Source organism: Oryzias melastigma, linkage group LG21 (assembly GCF_002922805.2).
Source record: "Oryzias melastigma strain HK-1 linkage group LG21, ASM292280v2, whole genome shotgun sequence".
Classification (NCBI taxonomy): Eukaryota; Metazoa; Chordata; class Actinopteri; order Beloniformes; family Adrianichthyidae; genus Oryzias; species Oryzias melastigma.
The window spans coordinates 6,167,730-6,179,237 of NC_050532.1; the positions used below are offsets into that span (position 1 = coordinate 6,167,730).

General features: G+C 39.5%; 1 protein-coding gene across 2 annotated transcripts; it reads right to left on the minus strand.

Annotated features, from left to right (window-relative positions):
* Positions 1 to 551: 551 nt before the first annotated feature.
* On the minus strand, positions 552 to 10,731 carry shox (short stature homeobox). 2 transcript variants are annotated; one of them, XM_024287049.2, is made up of 6 exons: positions 10,084 to 10,731; positions 8,635 to 8,843; positions 5,855 to 5,912; positions 5,585 to 5,694; positions 3,916 to 4,128; positions 552 to 3,598 (listed from the first exon to the last, which is right to left on the minus strand). In XM_024287049.2, exons 1-6 carry the CDS (start codon positions 10,328 to 10,330, stop codon positions 3,509 to 3,511), a joined length of 927 nt encoding a protein of 308 aa, XP_024142817.1. In that variant the 5' UTR covers positions 10,331 to 10,731; the 3' UTR covers positions 552 to 3,508. The 2 variants fall into 2 exon arrangements, with proteins under 2 accessions (XP_024142817.1, XP_024142820.1); XM_024287052.2 differs by having other exon boundaries at positions 552 to 4,128; positions 5,585 to 5,673; positions 10,084 to 10,728.
* Between the last annotated feature and the right edge of the window lie 777 nt (positions 10,732 to 11,508).

Below are 11,508 nucleotides of genomic sequence, written 5' to 3' on the forward strand. Positions count from 1 at the left end.
GTACCGGCTTCAGACAATAAGCTACTATAGCACACGGTGTAATTACTTTGTACACACACAGACATCTGGAATTAAGCTCCCAGAGGAAGAAAATACACTTAAAAGAGAGGCCCACTCTTTTTGGGCTGTGCAGAAGAACCGCATGGACGCGCGGGCCTTGACTTTAAATGCAGGTGATCGCAACACACGACCTGGCCGTGTCACGCGCTCGAAATTAGAGCAGAACATTTGCTTTGAGGATTAGAGTTAGAGCTCCAACTTTTAACGCTATCGTTTTACGGAGCCACTTTACCCAAACAGTCGTTCACTGTTAGCGTCCTCACATTGGACGTGACGAGCCGGGATAACTGTCACACGAATAAATGTCAGCTCTAGACAGATTTACAGGTTGAGTCTTAAAAATACGAATAAGATGTGACAAGGAAAAAGTTTTTTCACATTTTTATAGTCTTACTTTCCTTTTAAAAGATGAGTTTAATGTATACTTTACTTTAACAGCAACATTTTCCTTATGAAACACACATTTTGGTGAAAAAGTATTTTAACTCCAGTACAAATATTTATAACTTTATTGATAGTTTACTTGTACAAGATGTACATTCATGTTTTATTAATCAAAAGGGCGAGGGGGGAAAAAACAACCGTATGATGAATTCGGCATGCTTGCATATGAAATGGTCATCTTTTTAATGGGTACAACAAATCTTTATGAAGCTTTTGTTCAATTCAATCATCCCTGAAATGTTTTGTAAACTCGGACACGCTACATTTATTTCTTTTTTTTCTTTTTTTTTTTTTTTTTGGAAAAACAATGCACTACAGCCACACCTCCTAATTAAAAGTCAACACTTAAAAGAAAACATACAAAAATAAATGCCAAGCCATGTAAAAATGTACACTTTTAGTTCATATTTCATAAACTTTCAGACAAAATAATAAATAAAACACCCATAGGTTTAATTTAAAATGGAGACATATAGATAAACCTTTTGTGTGGAGGTCTGTGAGTACAGAAAATTTTGAATTTTAGACAGAGGTATTCAGACCTGAACAAAAGTGCTGCTTGGATGTTGCAGCAGCATTGAAAATGTTTCACAAACCATAATTCGATTCAGGCTTTTTGATCCAATTTTTACTGAAAAAATGTAAGAGTTTCAATCCATTAAATTTGTCAAATTGAAGACTGTGTGGTAAATACTGGCTTATTTCAAGATTTTTTTCTCTTTTCTTGGCAAATTTTTCCAAAATCTGAAGCAAAGTTAGAATTTTAGTATCATTTGGAGTTTTGTTTTAACATAATTCCTGCAGCATCCAAAAATGTGCTCTTGTTTTGCTCAAAACATGACAACTGTGCCGGACGGATACAAATAAAACGGTCAGAGAACATGTTAATTCATGAAATATGGCACCTGGTTTTATGTGACTTTTGTCCAACATAACAAAACCTAAACCGCTGTAGAAAAAAAAAAGAAATGTCATATCCCAATAGTGCATAACAAACAACAACCAAAAAGAATCCAAAACAAAATCTTTGTCGTTGGGTCTTCTTATCAACGAGGATTAACTGCTAGCTGTTTTTACTTTTTTTTTCTATTTACAGTATTGCACTTAAACTGCACACCATTGCATTTCAGTTTGACTGATGTTTTCTTCATTTTTTTTCCAGAAATACAAAAAAAGAAGAAAGAAAAAGATCCCCTTTGTACCCTTTTATCCAAGATATTGTCCTTTCATCAATCACATGACAATATCAAATCCCGCTCCCCCCCCTTTAATTAGTAAAGTAGTATCTGCTTGTAGTGCCACTTGTAAACACTCACATACAAGACCTGAAGTGCAAAGGCTATCTTCACTTCTTTACCCAAGATACAACACAACGAGAAAGAAACAGAGAGTGACGGTGTCGCTACCCGATTGGTAACAGCTACCCGATCTGTCCCCACATGCATGAAAATTCCTCTACTTCTGCTAAAGTATTTTACTGCACTAACCGGGCAGAGTATCTCTTGAGATGCTAATAACAATAATTGTATCTTAAAATGTTGACTGTAATTAAGACGTTTATCTTAATGTTGATAAAAATGAAAGAAAAGGTATTGATTGGGGCGAATGTGCAAATGTTTTCTTCTTCTGTTTGATTTAATACTCTTCAGTGTACAAGGATACCAAAACTTTATTGACTCAGTTAACAAAAGACAGTATTCACGATTAATTTGGCTGTAAAAATGGCTACAGCTCGGGGGCATCTCCTCAGTGTAATGCTGCGTTCACACTAGCGAAATGCGTGTTCAAGCAATCGTTTCGAGCAAAACGTGTGTAAACGTTTGTTCATGCTCATTTCAAGTCCATTTTCATTTTTTTTTTTTTTTTTTTTTAAAGCGCACCGCCATTGACATTAAATGTTAATAACGCACATTGAAAGTTAAACACGTTGAACTTTGACCAATGAGAGACTTGGTTTTGGTAGTGATATTGGTAGCTATAGGTTTCAAAAGTTTGAAAACTGATCATGACGGATTTCTGTGACTCCAAGTCTTTCATGTATCAGAATAGAGCTGTGAAAGAAAAACCTGGAGGAAGATTTGTGAGATTTGCACTGCTATAGCATTTCGCGCCAACCCTCTTCCATTTGTAGATGACGGACATGCGCTAGTATCAGGTAGCAACAGAGTAATGACTCCAAGCCATGTGGTTTGCATGAAATCACGTATCGAGATTTTTATTGTCTGTAACGACAATATTTTTATAGGAGCATCGTAATTCAGTTGGGGAAAGCTCTCTGTTGTTGAGGCAAACAAAAATTCGTGTGAACACGAGGTTATCTGCTATTTAAATGGTTCGGACAGTCAAAACGGTTGAGAAAATGCTAGTGGCAGCTAATCTCTTTTTACTTAAATTTTTTTAATCATGTTTTACAATCTTGGAACAAAAAAAATGTACAAAGTATAAAGAGTAACTCCAATTGCTTAATCGTCACCATTTTGTCATCAAACAGGAAGTGACGTCACGTTTACGCATGCGGGGACCAATCGGGTAGCCGTGACGGATCGGAGAGTATGCTGTGAGGAGAAGAGCGGCTCGCCAACACAAACCCAGCTGTAATGTCTTTCCACTCCGAAGCCAAAAACAGAATAAAAAGGATTTGTGGGTTTTTGTTACAGTAGAGACTGCTAAGGAGACTCTGAATGGCAGTGTTCAAAAGAGGAGCTGAACGATTACTTGGGCTGTGAATGGAGAGTCCCAGAGTGGTCCTCCGTGAGAGCTCATGCACTTGCGGGGAACACAGTGTTTGGAAACAAGTATGGCCTTTGCTTAATGTGTTTCTACTGAGCACGGGCGGGGCGGGTGGGGGGGAGGTGAAGGTGAGAGCCATTCCAATGCCTCCAATGCTGAGGTGTGGTTCTGTTTCCCCAAACTCAACCCTCTGCAGCCAGACAGACAGACAGCCAGCCAGCCGCTGCTATTGGGCCCGCTGCTGCCTGTCACTTTGTTCTAATGTCCTCTGGTCTCAGACAGACATCCACATGTGTTTGTACGGTCCTTGGGATGTGATCTGTGCCTGGAGTGGACTGAGCCACTGGCTCCGCAGAAGTCCTGCCTGTTGGGCGAAAAGTAAAAGGTGATTTCATTGGTATTTAATGACCGTGCTCTACAAGTGGTTTGTTTTGGCAGCTGGTTTTGTGACTTCTTTCTCTTTCTTTTCTTCCCTTTCCTCTCACACACACTCCCTGTCCCCCTCCTCTGTATGTGTTTCATTCTCCCTCAGTGTTTTTGTTTGTCTTAGTTTTTTTAGCTGTGAGTGTCACGGCCCTTTCACAGGCTCAGTCTTGTGTGAGAGACGATTATGGGCATCAGGCGAGCAGAGGGGCAGCCCGGTGGGGGTCAGAGTCCCAGAGCCTCCGTGTGTTTTCTTGCCTTGAGTCGCAGGTCGGCGATGCTGGAGTTCTTGCTGTTGCTTTTGGCGGCCGCTGCCACGGCTGCCGCCGCGGAGGCCGAGTCCGCCAGCGACGCGATTGGTAGTCCAAAGGGAGGGGGCGGGAACATCAGGTAGGGAGCGTGAGCAGCCAGGTGAGGGTGCAGGTGAGGGTGGGTGTGGGTAACTCCGTCCAATTGGAGCTGTGCTTGAACCTACGGAGCAGCAAAGATATGGAGAGATTCTAGGCTTCAGTCTGATGCTATTAAATTCCCCCTCAAAGCTGCAGCTTACAGTATGTTTTTTAAAGAAAATAGTTAAGAGCTGAACTCTGCACTTTTTTCATGTCAGCTATTTTAAAAGTTAATGAATTATACCACACCACATCCAATTTAATCTCAGAAAATCAAAGTCTTTTATAAATAAGTAAACAATTTTGCACTAAAAAGGCATTCACATATTTGGAGTTATTAATATTTATTCCGACATATGCCTGAGTCAAGCAAAAAAGAAAAAAAAAAAAAAAAAACGGGAGATCCTTTTTTTCATATTTGTGGCAATTATTTTATGAGAACTAGGTAAAAAATTAGGCTACTTCAGAAGGAAAGAGCTGCCACTTCTCATGGGTTTAAAAGGCTGTAAACCAAAGCCTTCTTTTACAAAATGGTTCAAAGTGAAAATTTGAATCTTTTTATTTTTTTTTATTTCAATCAAAACCGGCAAAAAAACATCAAAACATGTCTTTCGGTAAAGCAGTCAAATGAAAGGGAAAATTACTTGAAACCACAGATTTATAGTTGCTAAGCACTGAAGCAGCATCTGAACAGAACCCTGTGTAAACCAATCCTACCACACACACATCAGTGTTCCTCATGTAGTAACCATCAGGAAACAAAATGCAGCTGTGGCTGATAATTTCCAACTGTGTGGTGCACTGACGTTTGATTAAAATGCAGAAGCAGGAACGGGAAAACCAACTCCAAACTTGGGTTTTTGTGGATTCATTCCAGTTGGAGGTCGAACCAGAAACAAATGCTGGTGTTGTGAGGCCACACAATCCATTCCTGTTGCTTTAAAAAGGAGGTTTGCCATCTCAAAAATGTGTTGCAAAATCACGTAAGAGTTAAAGGAAACTTAAGGAACTTGCAGGTGCAAGTCATTACCTCACCAGAGCAAAAAAAATCCCAACCTGAGCTACTGCCACGCTCGGGCTCGTGGAGCTCGTGGAGCTCGTGGAGCGCGCTTTGCTCGGCGAGCCGGCTTTCCAGCTGCAAGTGCAGCTCAACGCCAATATCCATCAGGGCCCACTCCATTCCCTCCTTTCATCATCTCTTTTATGTGCTCACGCCTGCCGCTCTGTTGGCTTAATTAGGCCACTGCTTTTCACGAGGGTCAAGCAGATAACGCAGCAGTCAGGAGGAAAGAAAAAAGCAGATCAAATGTCTGTCCGCCTCCTTGCTAGGTGAAAGGTGAATCTCCACCATGCAGAAATGCTGCACTCACAAAACAGAAACCTTTTGGCCTCCAACTCTCCAAAATGAACATTATTTAATTATTTGACTTCTTTATAATCCGATTTCACGATTTTAAAGATAAAATCTCCTCCACGCAATTAAATTTTTAATTTTGATGTGTTTGTATTTGATGCTATTTTGTGAGAGTGCAGCTCACCTGCTGGAAAGGCATCCGGAGGGCGCCCATGTTGACGTAGGGGGCTACTCTGCATGCGTCAAGGTGACTGCCGCTGCCCAGAATGACTCCTGGAGAGAAGGGAAAGATGTCTGTCAGACCGCCAGACAGTTGTGGTTATATGAGATGAGCTCGTTTTTTTCTAATTTTGTCACAAAACAATAAAATAAATCTAAAAATAAATAATAATTCTTTATATTAAATAATGCAAAATAGGAATATTAAAAAAATAAGTGAGAAAGAGACTATTACCTTTGTGCATCTGGTTTTCTTGTTTTCGACATTTCGCTCTTCTGTTCTGAAACCAAACCTGCATGAAAAAATAAACAAAATGTGCAATTACAAATACAGAAACATTGTCAAATCCTTAAAAATAAATACTTATACATATATTTATAAGCTTATAAGCTATTGAAGGAACAAAAACAATCTAAAATTTTGGTTTATTGCTATTGATCCAAGCAGTAAAAAGTCCATAAATAATCCAAGTTGGATTATTTTTAACCAAACTTCAAGGATAAATAGAGACTAACTTATTTCTGGGGTATTTCAACTCAAGAAAAAATAAAAAAAAATCTCAGGAAAAAAAACATAAATTGGTTCAAAATGAAACCAAAAATTGGTATTGCTCCAAAAAATAACACAAGATTTGAGTTCAAGAAAAGTGTTTTCTAGCCTTTTCAAAATTGAAAACAGAACAATTTTGACCCAAACATATTATAAGAATTAAGAGTGAATGCAGAGGGAATTTTAAAATTGTCCAAAAATGTTTATAGAATGAGGGGAATTTATTTGCCTCACAAAATTGTAACACAAACTCTCACAAGATTTATACCAAAGTATTTACAGTTTTATTAATCATATGGGGGAATGTCAATGACAACGACAACACTTGACGACACTGATGTGTCACCAAGATATTGAAAAAAAGAGAGAGAGGAGGGGGGGGTATGGGGGGGTCGTTAACCACCTTCCAATTTGCTGACTGTCTTTGAAGCTGCAGGCTACGGCCTATTGTTAATCACCATCAACTTAATTTGCCTCGTTGAATAACATTATCTCCCCTCCCCTCCGACCCCGCAATGATTATCATTTACAGATGTGAAATTAGCGGCCGCGCGCGCGGACCGCAGACCGGCGCGCAATGGTGGCTCCAGACGCGCGATGACGCAGGGGCGCAGCCGGAGCCAAACATTTTACGCAATATTTTCATTATTATTATTAATATTATTTGGCTTGACGTTTAAACCTGTATTTTTTTCAGTTTTTTTTCTTGGTGTGAGTAAAGATTTACGCACGAAAATCAAAATGGAAAAAAAGGTGTTTATGAAGATCCCAGGTGATTTTTTTTTTTTTTTTTTTGCACAGACGCACAAGATAAATCAGGGCTAATATTAGACGGGCCCCGAGATCAATTCCAATTACGCGCCAGTATGTTAAGCAAAGTGAACTACACTGGTTCAGACAGTTATTTCTTCATTAAGGACCACTCAATGATGCGCTTCACAAATACCCTAATCTCATTTCCTTTTTGATTTTTTATTAGAGACAGTGAATAATGACATTTAATTTAGCAGCGCGCCAGAAACCCAAAGATATTAGTCCTAACCGAATTACTGCCTGCTCCTCACCAAGCTCTCATAACTTTCAATTAGATCCATTGACAGCTGCTCGGAGCGCAGCTTCACAGCCTGCAACAAGCTCTGCTGCGCATCAGCTGGAGCGAACATGTCCCGGAGCCCAGGAGGAAGCCCTCAGCAGACTTTTTGCTTGTATTTTTTAAGGATTCTGTGCGCCTTGTTGCTCGTGGAGCTGAGAAAACGCACGCAGCCAGGCAGTGGAGGCTCCATCCACACCGCAGATTAGTTTAATAAACACACTATTAGCCATGATTGCAGTGTTACTGCGCACACTGTCAGCCCAGTCTGACAGTGTTCAGCACAAAATAGTGGTCGGGGCGCTCATAAAGCTCTATGATGGGGCTTATTCATTCGATTAGATATTTCTGAGCAGCAGCAGAGTTGGCCCACAATTGAATTATTTCTAATCTGCTTTTATGGGGACACTACATCAAGCCTGTGGCAGATATTGCAAAGAAAATGAGGAGGGATACGAGTTGACATAAGAGCGCGTCTCCTGAAGCAGCCATTCAGGCTCTTCATTCATTTTAATCATTGCTGGGGAGTTTTTTTTCTTGTTCTTTTCTTATTTCTTAAAAAAAGGCTGCAGGGACTGGAGGTTGTAGGTTTTACAGGTCTGCTGCTGGGGGTTCAGTCTGTGGTTACATCCCTGATGATTTGGAGCACTTTACGCAGCATTCCAGCATCAAAGACTGCAACTATTTTGTTCAATATATACTTATTACAACCAAAGAGAAATACATCCAATATAGAGAATATTTTTTTCATTCTCAAAAATAGAAATAAATAAATATGTCAATTTGGCAATTATTTTTAGAAATTGTGGGGCAAATAGAGTGGAAATAGGAAATAAATCACATTTTTTCATGAATGTCAGAATTTTTTTGTAATTTGGAGAACGCAATTTTCAAAACGCAAAGGTTAACTTATTTATTGCACAAGAAAATCAACTTTCACGGTAATATGTTTCAGAAGTTAGCTTTTTTTTACGTTTATTTTGTACTAATCTGTAAGAATTTAATTAAAATATTTATTTATGCATTTTATTTTGGCCTAAACATGTCAACAATGTATGTATAATCTCTGTTTTTCCCTATTCCTCTTTGGCTGGTTCTAAATATTGCGTTTTACACCTCACTGTTGCGCATGTTTCTGTTTTACAACTGTATTTGTGCTTTTTAAAATAATGATTGTAGAACTATTTGACGCTACAACATAGCAGATTTATAAAGGAAAAACCTCAAACATAACAAGATATCTAAAATATCAATTTTGAGAGAAATTAAGAACATATTTTTGTCTTGATTTTCTCCTCTCATCAGCACAATTCTTGTTTTTTTTTTTTTTTAAGTTTTTTTGTTTTCCATCAGAAGAGTATTTGAAAACAAGCACCTGTACTCTGGCCTCAGACAGTCCCAGCCGCTGGCTCAGCTCCTCTCTCATGAACGCGTCCGGGTAGTGCGTCTCGTCGAAGAGCCGCTCCAGTTCGTTGAGCTGCTCCAAGGTGAAGTTCGTGCGACTCCGCCGCTGCTTCAGTTTGCCCTGCGCGTCCTCGTCCTCGGACTTGACGTCCTCCTTTTTCTCCTTGCACTCGTAAATCCCTGTCAAACCCAGCCCCCAGAGAAGACAAAGACACAACGTTACGCACCCTTCCAAAAAGGATCCACCAGAGACAAAACGCTCCGGAGGACTGAGCCGTGACAGGGACCGAAAGGCCTGCCAAAGCACTGACGAGGCCTGCGCTGCACTTCCAGCCTCCATAAATCACCGAATAATTTCTCTATGAGTAACTATTGGCGACCTTTTAATAAAATAGTTCACTTTTACTTGAAAAAGAGTCATTTACGCACTCCAAATATATTCTAAATATTCTTTAAAACTATAAATGTGAACAATCCAGCAAAGCTGTCCCAATTCCTCTTTTGCTTTTTTTCCCATACCTTCATTTTCGTTGCTATTCTTAGCAGCACAACTGACAGTTGCAGCAATAATTGGCTTGTTCAATCGCGTCCATCTGTTTGTACTTCCGTGACGTGAAATGAGCGTCTTTTGTCTTCTTGTCCTTCGTCTTCTTTCCCCAACAAAGTGAAATAAATCGTGTTTACCAAAAGAGTCCAACACAAACCAAACTTGTTTTGATTGGTTCCGGCTGGATTAGATGGAAAGACTGAGTCAGAATGCCAATCTGAGTTTAGATTCATTTCAGAAATACAGTAAATGTTTGGAAATCCAACCAGTGCGCATCGGAATTCATAAACACCCAATAACTGAGGAGGAAATGAGGACAATGAGCCATGTGTGGAGCGCTTTACACTCCATTAGGATTGTTTTATTGTGACTTTGTTGTTATATTATTTTTATAATTATAGCCAAAAAAACGATATTCTCGCTTTTTATTTTTTTCGAACAATGAGGACTTCTGTAAAAATAATTTCCAAACCAATAACATAATCATAATTAATATTTTTATTTTGCAAAAACTCTAAAGTAATAATAACAATTGGGTAGAGTTAATTATTTAACAACGCAAATATATAAACCTATTTTACTAGTTAAAATGTTTTTATTTTTGTGCGTTTTGGACGCGTTTGGAAACCTTCAATAAATAGTTAAAGCAGCGGTCAGACGGGCCCGCCTCCTTCTGTGTGAAACGAAAATAACACATAAAGATGTCAACTTATAAAAATAAAATAAAAAATAGCTGCACGGACGCGTAAAAATCCACGTTTGATCGCTTTTACGCACCGATTCGTCGGCGTTTGTGTCGCTCCAGATACCGGACATTTTCCCAAAAACACAACGGATTTTTTTCCCCCCAAAACTGCTATTAAAAAACCTCACCCTCTGTCGCTCTTGAAACACTAAAGTCCTTCAGTTTCTCTTTTTCCAACTCGACATGGTCCTTGAACAGATGCACGGGGCAGTGGTTGCTGTCCGTTATGTCCTGCAGGTTTGTCTCCGGGCTGCCCAGCTCCCTCGCCCTCGTCAAGCCGCTCTCCAAAACTTCCCTGTACGTGATACTCTCTTTGCTGCTCTCCTTGCTTTTCTGATCGAACGATTTCGACACGAATGCCGTAAGTTCTTCCATGATGGCTCAGCAGTGGTCCTGGTCGGGGAAATCCAGCGTGAATTCTCTGCGTAAAAGCACCTCACCGAACACGCCGCTCTTCTTCTTCGTCTTTTATTTATTTATTTCGTGTGTGGAGTCTGGCAGCAGCAGCAGCAGCAGTAGATGGAAGGGGTGGAGAGGAGGTGAAATCACTCCTGCTGTTGTGACTGTGTATTTCAGAGCACACTATTTATACACGGCCACCTCAGCCCAGCCTCCCCACCCTCTCTTCCCTCCGTTCTCTGTGTCTTGAGCAATTACAGGCCGGCTCTACTTTGCAGAATTTAACTTTCAGCAGTTTTTTTCCTTCTTCTTCCACAAATCAATGATGGAACTGATGGAGGCGGTTAATTGAATTATGGGGTCATTAAAATGCTCACGGTGGCTCACTCCTGCAGGAGGCTGTATATGGCTGTTATGTTTAATTAATCTTGAAAAAAATCTAATCAAAGCGACAAGAATATATATATATGTACAAATATTTTTTCATTTATATTTTATTTAGTTTTTCTTTATGTTGTCATCTTATCTTTACGCACGTGTGTGTATATTTAAGGAAACTGTTAAAAAGTCGGATTCTCTAACAACTTTTAAACGTCAGAGCTATTTTTTTATATTTTTTTATTATAAAAAAGTAATTTGAAATTTTTAAGAAGCTAGCAATATTTAAAATTAAATATAAAAAAGGCATGAAAAAAGCGCAAAGCTTTTATTTTGGAAATATACATTTTAATTTTTGGATTTCAGACCTTTTTTGCCTAAATCTTTAATCTTTCTGGGAATCAAAGCAACACTCAGTAGCAGCAACAGATGCGCACTTTTAATTAATATTTAGCTGTTAAAAAATATTTCCCACTTAAAAATTCACTTGTAATCCTTTGAGGTTTCCGGTAACAGATAGAAATCAATACATACGGGCGGTGTGGAGGGGGAAAATGTTCCCTCTATTTACAGGATTTTTCATGGGAATAAGTGAGCTCATAATGGCTTGGCGTTATCTGAGTCGTTCATCAGTCCAGCGCGCAAACACAAAAGGCCGGGAGAGGAGCGGGATCCCCCCTGGGTCTGTCGCCCTGAGCGGCCCGCCGCTCTTGTAAAGCCTCATATCTCAGCTCTGTCATGACTCAGTTTGATGTCTCTCCATTTATCAGTGAGAC